This window comes from Nicotiana tomentosiformis, chromosome 9 (genome assembly GCF_000390325.3).
Source record: "Nicotiana tomentosiformis chromosome 9, ASM39032v3, whole genome shotgun sequence".
In the NCBI taxonomy this organism is placed as follows: domain Eukaryota; kingdom Viridiplantae; phylum Streptophyta; class Magnoliopsida; order Solanales; family Solanaceae; genus Nicotiana; species Nicotiana tomentosiformis.
In genome coordinates this window covers 14,226,657-14,245,848 of record NC_090820.1, presented here as the reverse complement: position 1 = coordinate 14,245,848, position 19,192 = coordinate 14,226,657, and the positions used below count along the sequence as shown (strand labels likewise).

The 19,192-nt window shown below is 42.2% G+C and overlaps 2 protein-coding genes across 2 annotated transcripts; both read right to left on the bottom strand.

Moving 5' to 3' along the window:
- Positions 1-2,412: 2,412 nt before the first annotated feature.
- LOC138898416 (secreted RxLR effector protein 161-like) lies at positions 2,413-3,006 on the bottom strand. Its single transcript, XM_070184482.1, has one exon. The coding sequence runs from the start codon at positions 3,004-3,006 to the stop codon at positions 2,413-2,415; it is 594 nt and encodes a 197-aa protein (XP_070040583.1).
- A 12,985-nt stretch (positions 3,007-15,991) lies between these two features.
- Positions 15,992-17,533, bottom strand: LOC138898415 (uncharacterized). Its single transcript, XM_070184481.1, has 3 exons — positions 17,045-17,533; positions 16,387-16,550; positions 15,992-15,998 (listed from the first exon to the last, which is right to left on the bottom strand). Exons 1-3 carry the CDS (start codon positions 17,531-17,533, stop codon positions 15,992-15,994), a joined length of 660 nt encoding a protein of 219 aa, XP_070040582.1.
- Positions 17,534-19,192: the final 1,659 nt, after the last annotated feature.

Here is a 19,192-nt window from a genome sequence, read left to right as displayed (position 1 = left end):
TGAAGTTGTCCAGTGCTTCCATGAGGAACAGGTCTGCACAAGAAGTGATAGATCGTCTCTCAGCACGAGGGAGCAAGACCTTGTTCACCATCTCAAATAGTAGTTAGTACACTGGAAGGAGGGCCTTCTTCTGTACTCATTCCCCTTGCTGAACTGCTTTATCGTTCAGGATGGCATTTCTAAAATTTTGAGAACAAGATCCCTGAACACTACACAGCCCTTTAGCAGGCACACCCAGAATAGATCCCAACAAAGCAGAGTCCATTACCATGTTAACTCCATTCACCAGCACACAGATGTGATCATCCTCAACGTTGAAGAGGTCAGCATAGAAACTTTGAACTTCCTCCCCATACACCTTTGGAGCATCACTTGTGAACAAATGTGTCCACTGTTGAAACTCACAAATTTCAACCAACTGTCTCATACCAGCCTCCTCCAAAATGACAGGGGAAAATGTGCGGCCGCATAGCACCTTTTGATTCCTCAACTTCTCTTTCCCAGCACTCCTTAGATCACCAACTTTGGCCTTCTTTGATAAACCAGGTTCCTCATCAGTGTCAGCTTTTCTCTTAGCAAACTTGCGAACATTCTTTCCTTTTTCATCAGACTTTATAGACGTTTCACCCAATTCTTCCATCACCCTAGCAGGAGACTCTTCTACCAATTTATCACCAGATTCTTTCACCACATTTTCACTAGCGACGTCTTCTCGCTCATAACTTTCCCATCTTTCCCTAATTTTCTTCTCCTTGACTTAGCTTGGTTGTTCTTAAGCGCAGACTCAAGAGCCTCCTTCCTTTGCAACCTTGTAGTAGGTCGCTTAGGAGTAGACTCTTGAGCAACCATTGGTCTACGCCTAGTCAAGATAGCAATTGGCATATCATCAGAATCCCCTTCACTATCCCCAAATACTTCTTCAGATTCAGATCTCATCTCAGGCATAACCACATGCAAAGGCTCAACATCGAAATGAGGGGAGGGAGCAGGATCAATACTAACATGGGGCTCTTGAGAGGACCCCTGAGTTGGATCCTCTGAGGAGGGATCGGGTCCCTCATTTGGGACCCCAGTAGTATTGTCCTGTGTCGATTGTTCAACAGGCACAAGCTCTCTACCCTCTACCATAGTCTTAGACTCTTCCCCTTGAGCCTCAGACCTATCCACACTTCCTTCTATAACAACCCCTTCATTAGCTATAGATAGCATGTTCTCTATTACTTCTTTCTCTTGTAACTCCATTGAAATCACAGAAGAAGAAGAAGTTGTACCTGTAGGCTCAAGATTGGGAACTGAAACATTCTCAGAATCAGCAGTTGGATATACATTTGAGACTTCATCCAAAGGAAGACTAGAGATTTCCCGATTCTCTTCTTCATCAATAGGACCCTTTTCATCCAGTTTTTTTGGCGAGGCAGGAGGAGAGCTTGTAACTACAAATCCTTTAGGAGTTGAGATTTTGCGACTCCTATGAGAACCAGAATTCGATTGGGTAGGAGGAGATGGAGTGTGGGGTTGACTCTGCCCTTGGGTTTTGGCTAGTGGTGGTGTTGAGGGAGGAGTCTAATATCGGTGTTTGAATGGCTGAGGACTCAATGAGGGTGTCACTTGGAACACTTGAGGTTTCGTGATTTTCAGCCATGGAGAGAAGTGATGAGTTGAGGAGAAGAGATGGGTAGTTTGAAAGAGAGAGAGAAGAAGGAAAATTTTAACATTTGATGTGAGGAGTTGTGACAGTGATGGATGTATTTAAGATTGATGAGGGACTGGTTAAGAAAAGGTGGCAGTTTTGGGAGTCGGGTCGATTTCTAACAGGTGAGACGTTTGGGTTCAAAAGACGCAAAGAAAAGAAACTGACACACTGATGATGTGGCACTTGTTTTAACCGTTCAAAATTGTGCATGAGAGAACAAAGAAACTACTAACCTGTGTCAGGAGAACCAGGTTCCCTGACTAATCTTGCATCTGTAAGCTTTTCCCTTTTTAACAGCGTGTACTGCATCAACTGCCTATTTGCTCTATAATCATCATGCGTGTCTACCTGTAACGGTATAGAGACGAGTTAGACTTTGCCAGAAAATACTTTTTAGCTAATTTTTCCTGAACATTTCTTTCATAGCCGATCATCGAGGGACCAGGTTCTCGGTTGGGTTTTATCAACCCCAGTGCCAGACGATTTCTTTCAAAATATTCTCTACTCAAGGCCTTGGTAAATATGTCTGCAATCTGATCTTCTGTGCTGCTGAATTTCATGCAAATGAGCCCCTTTTCAACATTGTCTCTGAGGAAGTGGTGACGCACATCAGTGTGCTTGGTTCTCTTACGTTGGACTGGATTTTTGGCCATATTGAGTGCACTTGTATTGTCGCATAGGAGAGGCACACATTCTGAGAACACTCCAAAGTCTTCCAGTTACTGCTTGATCCACAACGATTGAGCACAACAAGAAGCGGCTGCTACATATTCTGCTTTTGTTGTTGAGAGTGCCACTGAGTTTTGCTTCCTTATACCACATGAGATTAGGCAAGAACCCAGGAAATGTGCCATTCCAGACGTGCTTTTCCTATCCACCAGATATCCTGCATAATCAGCGTCAGCATACCCAATAAGATCAAAGCTGTCACCTGAGGGATAGTAGAGAACCAGGTCCTGCGTTCCTTTGACATATCTCAATATTCTCTTGGCAGCCTTTAGATAAGATTCCTTTGGATTGGATTGAAACCTTGCACAAAGGCCCACGCTGAACACAATGTTTGGTCTGCTTGTAGTGAGATACAAGAGTGACCCTATGATCCCTCTATACATGGTCTGATTTACAGGAGAACCGGGTTTATCCATGTCTAGACGAGTAGCTATGGCAATAGGAGTATCAATAAATTTTGATGTTTCTATCTCAAACCTTTTTAGTAGCTCCTTGATATACTTCTGCTGACTTATTATTGTTCCCTTTTGAGATTGCTTCACTTGAAGTCTCAGAAAGAAATTTAATTCTCCCATCATACTCATTTCTAACTCACTCCCCATGAGTTTTGCAAACTCTTCACAAAGAGAGTCAGTTGTGGCTTGATAAGTAGGGATTTTGACTACTTATTTGCACTCTTTTACTTTCGTTCTAGCTCAAAATTGCTTAAAGGTATTCTCGAAAACTGATGAAATGTGCTTTCTTGCAGGAGTGTTGGAATATGAGTCAAAGAGATCAAAATCAACTCAAGAAGGAGTAATTTTGGACAAGGACCAAAACAAAGCTAAAAGGGCAAAATGCGGACCACACAATATTGAGTGCGGCCGCAGAACATGAGGAAGCCTCTAACAAATTTCCATGCAAAGTGCGGACCACATTATTACTATACGACCGCAGAAAATGAGATTCAGAGAGATGGATTCTGGGGTCATGAAGAAGTGTGGACCGCACCATTATTGTGCGGCCGCAGAATCAAAAGTGCGGCCGCACTTAGAAATGTGCGGTCCGCAGAAGTCTTGCATGTCCAAGCTAAAACTCGAGAGTGTGGCTGCACTCAGAAATGTGCGGACCGCGGAATTTGAAGAAGTGCGGCCGCAACCCAGAATTGTGCGGCCGCAGAAGTCCATCCTACCAAGCTAGTGTCAAAGTGCGGAACGCACACCGAATTGTGCGACCGCAGAATCTCCGCAGGGGCAATTTTGTCCGATAATTTTAGCTGGGTATAAATAGATCTTTTTGTCATTTTTAGGTTAAGTTTGAACTCCAGAAAATAGATAGCCATTTTTCTTTACTGCTTTGGGCAACTTTGTAATAGTTTATCATTTTAACATTAGACTTTCTTCCCTTAATCATCTATTATGAGTTTTATCTTAGTTTCTTCTTTCATTTCTTCATTTTCTATGAGTAGCTAATACCTTAGTTAGGGTTGTGACCCAGCCCTAGTATGGGTAGTTAATTGGTGATTGAATTAGGGCTTATTTATGATTGGATATATAATATTTAGCCTAGTTCTTGCTTGAATTTGAGAATTGATGGCTGCAAACATTGATTCATGCCTAATTGACTTAGTCTCTACTTGAGAAATAGAGACTAAGTCTAGGAAAACTTGGCTAACAAGAAATTGGGTTGAACTCGAGAAATTGATAGCCCTAATTAAAGGGTCGAATCTAGAGATAGTAAGACCCGACTTGAGCACCTATCACTTGTTTCGTGAGATACCCATCTGGACTTGAGAAAGCCAAATTGGGCAAAATCACTCAAACTACCGAGAGGTATAGAGTGAGTAATCGCGTGTGATTGCTATATTGTATCCCGATCAACCCAAAATGCCCAAAAGCTCTCAATCCGTTAGGTAACCAACTAGTAAAAAGTTACAACCCTATATCTTTTATAACCTAAAAAACAACAATACCAAAAACATCGTCCTTTAGCTTTACAATTACAGCATTAGCATAAGATTTAGAAGTAGAAAAGAAACAACCGAATATGTAGAAGTGTAATCTTGGGCACGTCATATATTTAGACTAGGTATATACCTAATCCAACATAAAGCTCTCTGTGGAATTGACCCCGACTCTCGTTGGGTATTATAATTACATCGACCGCCTCACAATCCCAATTAGTGGTGTGTGTTTGGGCGACATCAATTTTTGGCGCCGTTGCCGGGGAACTAAAAATGGATTTAGCTATATATTTGGTTTTGTGTATGACTTGTCTTCTTTTCCTTCCGGGTTACTAATCTTTTTTGTGAATTGATTGTAGGTACAAAAATGGTTCTCAACAATGATCCTCTCGGAAACATGCCTTTGGGGGATGTGGACGTGGAAGATGACCCAGATGAAGAGGTTTCTCTTGAACCTCAAACAAATAAATGAGGCCGACCGCCTCAAGACAACATTCCCGTTCCTCCCCCAAATCCACCAAGAGCGGCTCCACACCGGGTGTTGCCGAATAAAGAGTACGCAAGTGCCATAGTCCCGCCCCGCATTAGGACGGACAACTTTCAAATCACAAATGTTATGATTACATTGCTTGAGCAACGGGGATTCTTCACTGGGGCTCCGAATCAAAACGCGTACAAGCAGTTGAAAGGATTTGTGGACAACTGCTGGAGGAGTAAACAGACCAACGTTTTCGAGGATTCTTTAAGGTTGAGACTATTTCTCTTTTCTCTATGGGGGAAAGCCTTGGACTGGTTAGAAAGATTGACAAACCATTATATCCATACATGGGATGAATTGGCGGAAAAATTCATTGCCAAGTTCTTTTCTCCCGGGCATATGGCTACTCTTAGAGACGAGATTCTAGCATTCAAACAAGAATCCAATGAGCCTTTGCACAAGATATGGGAGAGGTACCGCACTATGGTGAAAGAGTGCCCAAATAATGACATGACCGAGGCTATGATTCAACAAACCTTCTACATGGGGGATCAATACTACCAATCAATGCGTGGTCAACCAACTTGCCGGTGGAAATTTCATGACAACTCTATATGCCGAAGCTTGTGAAATCTTAGATGAAATGGCGGATACTACATCGGCATGTCAAAGTAGAGCAAATGTTCCTCAAGGTGATCCAAATGTGATTCACCAACATAAAGAATTGCATGATCATGGGCAAGCAATTGCCGAGTTGACCACTATAATGAATCAATTGGCCAAAGCTCAACTTCAACAGGTTCAGGGTCCTAAGCAAGTAAATACAATGGAAGGTGTCAATATGATGGTGAACAAGCGAAGGCAAAAGGGTCAACAAGTGCAAAACCATGTGGAACAATTTGTGCAAGATGATAGTGGGTTCGACCAAGACGAATTATACAGTGAGCAAGAGGAAGAAGTGAAATATGTGAATAACTACCAAGGGCAAAGGAACAACTCTTTAAGGCCCGAATCAACAACAATGGCGATCTCAAGGAAATTGGAACAATCAAAACCACCAAGGCAATTGGAGTGGTGGTACCAACAATCAAGGTAATTGGAGTAATAAAAATAATCAAGGCAATTGGAACAATCAAGGCAACCAAGGCAATTGAGGTGGCAACAATCAAGGATATTGGGAGGCAACAACTAAGGGAGTTGGAACAGTAACTAAGGGAATCGGGGGTCGGGCTCTCAAAGGCCCCTGATGAATCAACAACCAAACAACCCGCCCCCTTATCTGTCTCAAGGTTCTAGTTCTTCCAACAATGAGATGGGATGGATTGAAAATATATTCAAATAAATGATGGAGAAAAATGCCGACTCCGATGCTCAATTAGCCTCTCACAACACTTCAAACCGCAATTTGGAAGTTCAATTGGGGCAAATCTCGCAAGCTTTAAACACTCGTCCTAAGAGGGCACTGCCTAGTGATACGGTGATGAACCCGAATGGTGGGAACAACACGGGACATGCCATAGCCGTAACAATAAGGAGTGGAAGAGGTGGAGATGCAACTACCTCAAATCAAAGAAGAATTGTGGATGATGATGTAGTGGTTCAAGAAGATGAGATTCCAAGCAATATGGTTCAAGCTAATGAAGAAGTGGGAATTGATATTGATGAGAATGTAGAGGAGACCCAAGAAGAAGTGAACCCGTCTAGGGAACACGTGATTGACATACCGGAACCGGTAGTGCCAAAGGCCAAGGCACCAATGCCAAGGCCTCCTCCTCCATACCCTCAAAGGCTCGCCAAGCAAAATAGTGAGAACCAATTCAAGAAGTTTATTAACATGATGAAGAGCTTATCCATTAATGTGCCATTGGTTGAGGCGTTGGAACAAATGCCCGGTTATGCAAAGTTCATGAAAGATTTGGTGACAAAGAAAAAATCAATGAATTGTGATACTATCAAGTGAGTGCTATTGTTCACTCAATGGCTCCGAAATTAGAAGATCCCGGCGCTTTCACAGTCCCTTGCACTATTGGAAGCGCCGACTTTTCCAAAGCTCTATGTGATCTAGGGGCGAGTATCAACTTGATGCCCTACTCGGTGTTCAAAACTTTGGGAATTGGGTAACCAAGACCTACATCTATGAGGTTACAAATGGTGGATCGTACTATGAAGAGACCATTGGGTATTATTGGTGATGTGTTGGTTCGTATTGATAAGTTCATCCTCCCGGCGGACTTTGTGATTCTTGATTGTGAAGTGGACTATGAGGTGCCTATTATCTTGGGTAGACCTTTCCTTGTTACGAGGAAGGCTCTTGTTGATGTGGAAGACGGTGAGCTCACCTTTCGGGTGGGAAATGAAAAGGTGGTATTCCATGTGTGCAAATCTATGAGGCAACCGAATAGCAACGAAGTTTGTTCGTTTGTGGACTTAGTGACCGAGGTGATTGTTAATAATGCTAGTGCCATGATGAATGTTAATGATACTTTGGAGGCCGTATTGCTTAATCATGATGATGATGAGAAGGATGGTTATGTGGAATGTATAAATGAATTACAAGGAATGGGGTCGTATACTTATGAACCCCGAAAATTGTCCTTAGATCTTAAGAACCGGAAGACTCCTCCAACAAAGCCCTCAATCGAGGAGCCTCCCACTTTGGAGTTAAAGCCATCGCATTCATATCTCAGGTATGAGTTTCTTGGCCCACGTTCTACTTTACCTATTATTCTTTCCTCTTGTTTGACTAACGTGCATGTAGATTCTACTTTCACGGTGCTTCAAAAGAGGAAGAAAGTTGTAGGATGGACATTGGTGGATATTCGGGGTACAAGCCCTGCCTTTTGCATGCACAAGATTATTTTGGAGGAGGATGCCAAATCCTCCATTGAACAACAAAGAATATTAAATGAAGCAATGCAAGAGGTGGTGAAGAAGGAGATCATAAAGTGGTTGGATATCGGGGTAGTTTACCCCATTTCTGATAGCTCGTGGACCTCTCCGGTGCAATGTGTCCCAAAGAAAGGGGGCATGAATGTGGTCACCAATGACAAGAATGAATTGATTCCTACAAGAACGGTGACCGGGTGGAGAGTGTGAATGGACTATCGGAAGCTCAACAAAGTCACTCGGAAAGATCATTTTTTGCTTCCATTTCTTGATCAAATGCTTGATAGGTTGGCCGGACGAGCCTTTTATTATTTCCTTGATAGATATTCAGGCTACAATCAAATTCTCAATGCTCCTGAGGACCAAGAGAAGACTACTTTCACTTGTCCCTATAGTACTTTCGCATTCTTGCAGATTCCATTTGGGTTATGCAATGCACCAACGACTTTTCAACGGTGTGTGATGGCCATCTTCACCGACATGGTGGAGGATTTTCTTGAGGTCCTTATGGATGATTTCTCTGTGGTTGGGAATTCCTTCGATGATTTCTTGAACAACTTGGATAAGGTCTTGGCAAGATGTGAGGAGACAAACTTTGGTTTTGAATTGGGAGAAATGTCACATCATGGTCGAAGAAGGCATAGTCCTCGGCCATAAAATTTCAAATCATGGTATTGAGGTCAACAAGGCCAAAATTGAGGTGATGTCCAAACTCCCTCCCCTATATCCGTGAAAGGAGTGAAGAGCTTTTTGGGTCATGCGGGGTTCTATCACCAATTCATCAAGGACTTTTCTAAGGTGGTGAACCCCTTGTGTAAACTTTTAGAGAAGGATGCTAAGTTCCATTTCAACGAGGATTGTATAAAGGCATTCGGATTGCTTAAGTTCAAGTTGACTACTACTCCTATTATCACCGCACCAGATTGGAGCTTTCCTTTTGAGCTCATGTGTGACGCAGGTGATGTGGCGGTCGGAGCAGTTTTGGGACAACGTATCAACAAAATCTTCCATTCGGTCTATTATGCTAGTAAAATCATGAATGATGCCCAAGCCAACTACACAGTGACTGAAAAAGAGCTCCTTGCTATTGTCTTTGCTATGGAGAAGTTCCGCCCGTACTTGATGCGTACAAAGGTGATTGTACACACCGACCATGTGGCGCTTTGATATTAATGCGGTTGGTGTTTCTATTATAAGAGTTTGATCTAGAGATTCAAGACCGCAAGGGTAGTGAAAACCAAGTGGCAGACCACTTGTCTCATTTGGAGGAGGAGGGGAGGCCACATGACGGCCTTGAGATAAATGATTCCTTCCCCGACGAGCAGCTTCTAGTCATTTTAATGATTGGGATGCCATGGTTCGCCGATTTAGCCAATTATCTTGTGAGTGGTATCGTATCGAATGAGTTCTCTTCAAACCAAAGGAAGAAGCTCAAACAGGATTGCCTTGACTATTATTGGGATGAGCCGTATCTCTTCCGGATTTGTACCGATGGTGTGATTCAACGATGTGTGCCGAAGGAGGAATAAAGGGAAATTCTTGAGGCTTGCCACTCTTAACCATATGGTGATCACCATGGTGGATCTAGAACGACAACAAAAGTGTTGAGTTGTGGATTCTATTGGCCTACTCTTTACAAGGACGCTAGTGATCTCGTCAAGCGTTGTGATGAATGTCAAAGGGCCGGTGGGATTTATAAGAAGAATGAGATGCCCCTCACCACCATCTTGGAGATTGACATTTTTGATGTGTGGGGCATTGCTTTCATTGGTCTGTTCGTGAGCTCTTATAGGAACACTTACATATTGGTAATTGTGCATTATGTGTCAAAATGGGTCAAAGTCGTGTCTTTACCCAACAACGAAGCTCGAAGTGTGGTGACATTTTTGAAAAAGAGCATCTTCACAAAATTTGGTACTCCAAGGGCCATTATTAGTGAAGGGGGATCGCAATTTTGTAACAAAGCTTTTGATACCTTACTCACAAATTATGGTGTCACTCATAAAGTGTCGACTCCCTATCATCCTCAAGCAAGTGGACAAGTCTAAGTTTCCAACCAGAAGATCAAGAGTATTTTGTCGAAGACTGTGAATGCCAACTGGACGGATTGGTCAAAGAAACTTGATGATGCTCTTTGGGCTTATAGGACGGCTTACAAAACACCGATTGGTATGTCTCCGTATCGGTTAGTGTTCGGGAAAGCTTGTCACCTGCTGGTGAAAATTGAGCACAAGGCTATGTGGGCATTGAAGAAGCTTAATCTTGAAAGAGATGTCGCCGCCAACTTAAGGGTGGCACAATTGAATGAGCTTGATGAATTCCGGTACCATGCATATTCAAATTCGTCCTTATACAAGTACAAGATGAAGTACCTCCATGACAAGTACATCCGAAACAAGGAGTTCAAAGTAGGTGATCTTGTGCTATTGTTCAATTCTCGGTTGCGGATGTTTCCAGGAAAGTTGAAGTCCAAGTGGAGTGGTCCATTTGAGGTTGTGCATGTGAAACCCTTTTGTGCATTAGACTTGAAGAATAAAAATGATGAAGTGTTTAGAGTCAATGGTCACCGGGTGAAACATTATCTTGGCAAAGTTGATGATGGCCATGTTGTGGCGTTAATTCATTTCAAGTGATTGATGGTAACCTGCGTCGTACCGCGACGTTAAATCAGGCGCTTCTTGGGAGGCAACCCATTTGTCTTTTTCTTTTTCTTTTTCTTTTGCATTAGATAGGCTTTGTTTTGTGCTAACTAGTTTTGAAGTGTATGGAGGAATGGATGTGCATTGCAGGGACTGTGTCATAAAAAAATTGGCTAAGTATTGAAAAAGTGTGGACTGCACATTAATTGTGCGGACCGCACAATTCTAAAGGCAGAAGCAGAAATCACTCTACGGCCACACAATTCTGTGTGCGGTCGCACAACTGGAAGACCAAAATTGCAAGTTCTCTGAAGTGGTCCGCAGCAAAATTGTGCGGTCCGCAAAACAATTGTGTGGCCGCAGAAAAATATGTGCGACCGCACTTTGGAACTTCAGAGAACTAGTGTTCTGGAATTAGGATTGTGTGGCCGCACTCGAAATTGTGTGGTCTGCACTTCAGGATGTGGGACTGCACTTCAAAATTGTGCGGTCCGCACGTGGCATTCTGCCATCGCACTCAAAATTGCGCGGTCCGCACTACCTCTTGTCTATTTTTCTGCAACTGTTATGCATCTGTGTTCACTACTTTGAGCTCTAACTGACTTATGTGCCTCATATTGCAGAAAATGGTTCGTTCATGAGGTAGAGGAGATACATCTAAAAGGAGAGGTGAACCCTCCCGAGGCCGGGGCAAAGACATTCAACCTTTGGGGTTGCAAAAGAAAAGTTTGACACAAAAGCAAACCCCGGGGAGAGGCAGGGCCATAGAACCTTCTGAATCAAGCACATATGTCCCGTCTAGGGAAGTCTCCGAAGGTCACTCAATGGGAGAACAGCCTGAGGCCCAGTCCCAACCATCACACTTTCCAGGGAGATACCAACTTCGTGATAAAACCTCCACCTCAGCAAGTTCTTCTGAGGGTTCAGATGCCGGCAGCAAGGGCTCAGATCCCTCCTCTACACACACTCTTCCTGCACCAATTGATATAGATGATGATAATGGTAGATGAGGTGACACTCGAGTGGGCGGCCTTGAGAGGTCGAAGAAGAAGGAAGCATGGGAGGATTGGTTTGTGAGTTTGACAGCCTTCAACATGTTCAGAGAGTGATGGCCCCAGAGATCGCTCACACTTGAGCGGCAAATCTTACTGAAGGATTTGGATAAATACAATCCAAATATCCTTAGGTAGTTCAGGGAGTGCCAGAGGTAGATGTGGTTCACCCAGAGTGTCAAGGATGCCAAGGAGCACTTGGTACGAGAATTCTATGCCAGTGTGACACACATCAAGAAGGGTACCAAAGTTACCAAAGTGCGGAATTTGAACGTTATATTCGATCAGGGTACTCTGAACCAGTACTTGGGATTCGAGGAGTTAGAACCAATCCAGTACTTGGAAAAGCTATCTAAGGGTGATGCAATTCGCCCTTGGCTAGCAGAGATATTGGCAGCTCCAGGACCACCACCACTGTGGATCAGAGCGGGGGTTCCCATTGCTCGGGCCACCCTCAATTTTGAAGCAAAAGAGTGGCAAATGTTTGTGTGAAGCCGCATAGACCCGAGCAGGAATGAAAATAATCTTCCCCTCCCCCGAGCAGTTTTGGTGGCATCCATCATGGCCGGGTACCCAATAAATGTGGGTTCCATCATGTCGGCCAATATGTCGTTGGTGGTCCAAAGAGGTGAAAGTTCCTATCCATATCCCAACACACTCACAGCATACCTCACGGATACAAATATGGAGCCGGGGAGTTTTGATCAAAAGGTGCGGGCTAAACAACCCTTCTCATGGTACTCTTTACAAGGTCCGGGAAACCCAAAGTTCAAGGGTAAGGCAACTACCACCGGTGTCCAATATGATGAGCCAACGGTGGTGGTTACAGATTCAGCTGCTGAGCTTTCTACAGCTACCATGTCTTCCACAACAGCTGGCCTTTCCACTGAGACAGCTGACATGCCACCACCTCCACCTTCTAGACCATCTACATCAGTGCCAGTGCATGCCTCTTCCACATATCCACTCACTGCATTGTGTGTCTCCCAGACATTGGCGAGTCTCAATAATTGGATGCAGACAACTACTTCAAAGTTGTCTGACATATCCAGTGTTGTTGCAACACAGTCCTCTACCCTAGCAGCACCTCAGGTACCTCCATCAGTGGAGGAAACTTTGAAGAAGATCCTGGAAAATCAGAAGACTATCATGGGTACAGTGGTGACTCACGGGAGAGCTATTGAGGAGCTTGGCAAACAAGTGAAGAAGATGCGAAAATCTCAGGCATCAAAGAAATCAGTGGAAAGATTGCACATCGAGGTGGACAAGCTTTCATTAGCTGGGGATATTCCCCTTGACCTTCTGATGGAGATAGCACCAGCAGTTCCAGCAGTACCTGAGGCATCAGAGACAACAGCTGGCCAGTTTGAGGAACCGGACCTTGCTGCCCACACCGCTGAGGAGATGCTCCAGATGTTTAGCCACCCTATTACTCCCCGACCGGAGGATGATGAAATCCAGTTGGAGGATCCAGAGGTTGCTGATGATGCCATGCACACTGAGACCACATAGGGAGCTCTCTTCACTCTCTATCCTTATTTTTGTTAATAATTGAGGACAATGCTTATTTTTTATTTAGGGGGTGGTTTATTTTGGATAGTTTATTATGACATTGACATTGGCCTATAATAACTTTAATACTCTATTTCTTTTATCTTTATTCTCTCTTTCGTTATGTATATATTCCTCCCTTTTTCTTGATGTATATATTCATTTTCCCTCGGTTTGTATATTCATTTGTCTTACTTTCAGTAGTTTATTTTATAGATTCTGTAGTTTGTTTTTCTTAGTAGTATAACTTCTTATTTACTTCAATAGCTTCTTTTTTGATTTGGTAGCTTCTTGTTATGTTTAAGTGAGCAATAAGCCTTTGGTTTTCTTAATGCCACAGTTCTTTCCAAAGGTAGGTTTTGTGTGAATCAGGTGGCTCTTCCCAATGATAGACGGAGTGACAACCTTCTTAAGGGATTGAGTCTGTTTTTTTATGATTAGGTAAAAAAGAGTAGTAATAAATAAAAGGGTCTCAAGTTTTTGGCAGAAAATAGCTCTAGTTGTGACCTTTTGACTCTTGTGTTGACTTAAGCATTCATCGAGTGGTTCAGTCGAGCCATTTGTGATTTTCAATCTTAAATAGGGTTTTTGTAGGCCCTTGACTCTATTCCTCTTAGCAATCCAGCAGCGTGAGAGGTGAGATATTTAGTTGCAAGTCCAAGTACCCATGCTAATAGTCTAGAACTTGCCCCAAATATTTTTCTAGGCGAAATTCTAAGTTTGGCTTGGCTTGAGAAATGATTGTAGACTCTCCTTCATCCAATTTAAAATTTTTCATAGCCCACCAATGTGATATCCCTAGTAAACCCATTTGAGCCTAAGCCCTTTTTCATTTAATAACCATGTTACAAGCCTGTACCCGTCTGTAATGACCCTCTCACACCCGATCTTTCCTTGGCATTCTTGGAAAGCAATTGGCTAAAACATAAGTTTGGGGGAGATATGAGGAGTTTGAAAGTGATATAAAGGTACAAAGAATAGGAAAGAAATGAAGAAAAGGGAAGGCAAAGAAAAGAAAGAAAGAACAAAAAGGAAAATGCCAAAAAGAAAGTGAATAAAGTAAAGAATTGAAGGGATTCAAAGAAAAACAAGGATGAAAGGCATGGAGTAAACAAAGAAGGAAAAAATGAATATCATGACCAAGAAAGAGTGACGTTAAGTCTCTCTAGTTCCCCCGAGAAAAAAGAACATGAGTCAAAGAGTCGACAAAGTATGAGCCAAAAAGAGAAAATGGAGTGCTTAAGGAAAGATGATATTCCAACAAATCCTACCTTAGTCCAAACGCCTTCATTACATCCCGAAAATTCCCTACATGATTTCAAGTCGAGTGAGCTTGCATTAGTGGTGATTTACATTAGGGGCAAGCATATGGTACTTCGAGTCGTACTTGCGACATTCTTTTGAGAGAGATGAGCGAACTTTTCACAATTCTTGTATTGAGTATTACATTCTAAAGTGAGATATGCTAACGGAGAGTAGAGGAGGAGGAGTTTGGGATCCACAATGACCTACATGAAAGAGTGAGCTTCCTTGATGAATAAAGCCAACTCTTGATGCTCTAGTGTCACATTAGAACTATTGTACTTAAAAAGTCAAATCACTGCATTGTTGATAATTCATAATTGTTGTGGGTCATTGTTGGACCCAATTGGTATGCATTTGATTCACCTTAGGCAAGTTGAAATAGCTCTTTTATTTTGGAGGTGGGAATTACCTTATTTGCTTGAGGGCAAGCAAAAGCTTAAGTTTGGGGAAGTTGATAAGTAGGGATTTTGATTACTTATTTGCACCCTTTTACTTTCGTTCTAGCTCAAAATTACTTAGAGGTATTCCCGAAAACTGATGAAATGTGCTTTCTTGCAGGAGTGTTGGAATATGAGTCAAAGAGATGAAAATCAGCTCAATAATGAGTACTTTTGGACAAGGACCAAAACAAAGCTAAAAGGGCAAAATGCGGACCGCACAATATAGAGTGCGGCCGCAGAACATGAGGAAGCCTCTAACAAAATTTCCATACAAGGTGCGGAACACATAATTATTGTGCGGCCACAGAAGATGAGGTTCAGAGAGATGGATTCTGGGGTCATGAAGAAGTGCGGACCACACCATTATTGTGCGGCCGCACTTAGAAATATGCGGTTCGTAAAAGTCTTGCATGTCCAAGTTAAAACTCGAGAGTGCGGCCGCACTCAGAAATGTGCGGACCACGGAATTTGAAGAAGTGCGGCCGCAACCCAGAATTGTGCGGCTGTAGAAGTCCATCCTGTCAAGCTAGTGTCAAAGTGCGGACCGCACACATAATTGTGCGGCCGCAGAATCTCCGCAGGGGCAATTTTGTCTGATAATTTAGCTGGGTATAAATAGATCTTTTGTCATTTTTAGGTTAAGTTTGAACTCCAGAAAATAGATAGCCGTTTTTCTTTACTATTTTGGGCAACTTTGTAATAGTTTATCATTTTAATATTAGATTTTTTCCCCTTAATCATCTATTATGAGTTTTATCTTAATTTCTTCTTTAATTTCTTCATTTTCTATGAGTAGCTAATCCCTTAGCTAGGGTTGTTACCCAACCCTAGTATGGGTACTTAATGGGTGATTGAATTAGGGCTTATTTATGATTGGGTATATGATATTTAGCCTAGTTCTTGCTTGAATTTGAGAATTGATGGTTGCAAATATTGATTCATGCCTAGTTTGCTTAATCTCTACTTGAGAAAGAGAGACTAAGTATAGGAAAACTTGGCTAACAAGAAATTGGGTTGAACTCGAGAAATTGATAGCCCCAATTAAAGGGTCGAATCTAGGAATAGTAAGACCCGACTTGAGAACCTATCACTTATTTCGTGAGATACCCATTTGGACTTGAGAAAGCCAAATTGGAAAAAATTACTCAAACTACCGAGAGGTATAGAGTGAGTAATCGCGTTTGAGTGCTATATTGTATCCCGATCAACCAAACATGACCTAAAGCTCTCAATCCGTTAGGTAACTAACTAGGAGAAAGTTACAACCCTAGATCTTTTATAACCTGAAAAACAACAATACCAAAAACATCGTCCTTTTGCTTTACAATTACAACATTAGCATAAGATTTAGAAGTAGAAAAGAAACAACCGAATATGTGGAAGTGTAATATTGGGCACGTCATATACTTAGACTAGGTATATACCTATCCCGCATAAAGCTCTCTGTGGAATCGACCGCGACTCGCGTTGGGTATTTATAATTGCATCGACCGACTCACAATCCCAATTAGTGGTGTGAGTTTGGGCGACATCATGGCTCCAAAAATGATATCATCAACATATACCTGAACAATGAGCAGGTTCCTCCCTCGTTTCTTCAGAAAAAGAGTGTTGTCAATTTTCCCTCTTGTAAAGCCATTTTCTAGAAAAAACTTTGATAACCTTTTATACCAAGCCCGGGGAGCCTGCTTCAGCCCATACAATGCCTTGTCCAGCTTGAATACATGCTCAGGATACTCTTGACACTCAAATCCAAGAGGCTGCTTGACATAAACTTCTTCTTTCAGGTAGCCATTTAGAAATGCACTTTTGACATCCATTTGGAACAATGTGAACTACATATGAGATATAAAGGCAATAAGAATTCTAATAGCTTCCATTCGAGCAACTGGAGCAAATATTTCATCATAATCAATCCTTTCTTTCTGATTGTAGCCTTGAACTACAAGCCTTGCCTTGTTTCTTGTTGTATTTCCAAACTATCAAGTTTGTTCTTGAATACCCACATGGTCCCTATGATAGTTCGATCTGTAGGTCGAGGAACTAGATGCCATACCTTGTTTCTTTCAAATTGATGCAGCTCTTCTTACATGGTTATGATCCAGTCTGCATCTTTCAATGCTTCTTTGATATTTTTGGGCTCTATTTTGGAGAGAAAGGCTGAAAAGGCAAGTGAGTTTCTTGCTTTTGATCTGGTTTGAACTCCTGAGTCAAGAGGGGTGATTATGTTGTCAAGAGGGTATGAGCTTTTGTGCTTCCAATTTGGTACCTAAATCCCATTGGCAGAGGACCCAGGTATGTCTGACTGAGGTTCTTGGGCACTTCTTACTTCAGCAAGTGGAGTACCTTGGACTGCATCAACAACTCTATTTTCAACTTTAGTTGGTGTGATCAGGGGACCAGGTTCCTCTCCAATAGATGGAAATGTACTCGCATCATCTTCACTGGATTCCTTTACATGACTCATCATGTCTGCTTTTCCATTTGCCATGTCAATAACTTCTCCTGGAACAAATAAAAGTTCTCCATCTTGATTAGCATGTCTGTCCTTCTCACAGGAGAGGTAAGATTTATCAAAGATCACATGTATACTTTTCTCAACACATTGAGTCCTTTTGTTGTATACTTTGTAAGCTTTGCTTTGAGATGAGTATCCCAGAAAGATTCCTTCATCACATTTGGCATTGAATTTTCCAAGAGCTTCTTTTCCATTATTAAGAACAAAGCATTTATACCCAAAAGTCCTTAGATGTGTCAGCTTGGGCTTCCTTCCATTCAGCAGTTCATATGGAGTCTTGTTCAGAAGGGACCTAATCATGCACCTGTTCACCTAGTAGCAAGCAGTGTTGACAGCTTCTGCCCAGAAATTCTTTGTAATCCCACTGTCAATCAACATTGTTCTTGCCATGTCTTCAAGAGTTCTATTTTTACTCTCCACAACACCATTTTGTTGAGGTGTTCTTGGAGATGCGAAATTGTGAGTGATACCATTTTCAGTATAGAACTCATCAAATTTGGCATTGTCAAACTCTGTCCCATGATCAGACCTTATGCAGGCTACCTTATTACCCATCTCCATTAGATCTTTTTGACAAAAGCAACGAACACTTCAAAATTTTTATCCTTGGTTCTGAGAAACAAGGTCCAGGTAAATCTAGAGTAGTCATCAGTTATCACAAAGATGTACTTCCTTCCTCCTCTGCTTGGCACCCTCATAGGTCCACATAGATTCATGTGAAGAAGATCAAGTGGCCTTGAGGTACTGACTTCCTTTTTGAGCTTGAATGAGGATCTGACTTGCTTGCCTTTTACACATGCATCACACACTTTGTTATCCCTGAAGCTTGATTTGGGCAGACCACGAACCAGGTTCTTCCTGACCAATTTTTTCAGCAACGTGAAGCTTGCATGACCCATCCTCCTATGCCATAATTCAGCACCATCATCAACAACACTTAGACAGCTGAGATCACCATTCTGCAGAGACTCAAAATCGGCAACATAGATATTTTTGTATCTTCTTGCCACTAGCACCACCTCACCAGTCACTAGGTTTGTGACTGTACATATTTTTGACACAAATTCCACCTTGTTTCCCTTGTCACAGATCTTTGAAACACTTAGAAGGCTATACTTCAACCCATTCACGTAGTACACATTTTTGATTGAGTCTGAGAGAGACTTCCCAATCCTTCCAACTCCCAGAATGTATCCTTTCTTGCCATTTCCAAAGGATACACTCCCTCCTTGCAGGGCCTTAAGTGAAAGGAAATCATTTGTACTTCCATTCATATGCTTTGAGCAACCACTATCCATGTACTATTGTAGGTTGCTTCCTTTTACTATTTCCTGCACAAGAAAATCAAGAGTTAGACTTAGGAACCCAAACGAGTTTGGATCCCTTGTAATGAGGAAAGGGGTGAATGAGGGATCTTCTGGTCCAAACAGGCATTATGCGTTTTTTATATGAGGGACCAGGTTCTCTACCAGTAGTTACTTTTTCAGAAAAAACTTTGTTTTTCTGCTATGACTGAAATCTAGCATACAGTTTTCTTTAAAGTGCCCAATGTTATCGCTGTGAGTGCAAAGCCAATTGTCAGGTACAGTAATGTACTTGCTATGAGGGTTGTAGGGAATCTTTTCCCTTTGAAACCCAATCCTCTGCTTGTTTCCCCCATTATTAGTGTACATGGCAGTGATAGCATCAGAGGACCAGGTCCACTTGAGTGAGTTTTCAAGATCACTCTTCACTTTACCACCTAGTTCTTCCTGAAGTTGTTTGTTTTTCTCAAGCTCAGCACACAGACTAGACTTCACTGAATTTAACTCACTTTCAAGCTTAATGTGTGACTCACTTGCAACTTCCTTTCCCTTTTGAGAATTTTCAGGCCTACTCTCCATTTTAAGTTCCCCAAATATTTCCTTCAAGTACACTACTACCACTAATAGGCCATCTCTCTCATGCTCAATGTTAGCA

Bases quoted from the DNA above. Each gene is read 5' to 3' on its own strand.
- LOC138898416 (XM_070184482.1), bottom strand. From the start codon at position 3,006: ATGAGTATGATGGGAGAATTAAATTTCTTTCTGAGACTTCAAGTGAAG.
- LOC138898415 (XM_070184481.1), bottom strand. From the start codon at position 17,533: ATGATTAGGTCCCTTCTGAACAAGACTCCATATGAACTGCTGAATGGA. The intron at 16,551-17,044 runs GTAAGAAGTGCC...TCTCATATGTAG, and splicing joins AAGGTACTCCACTTGCTGAA to TTCACATTGTTCCAAATGGA.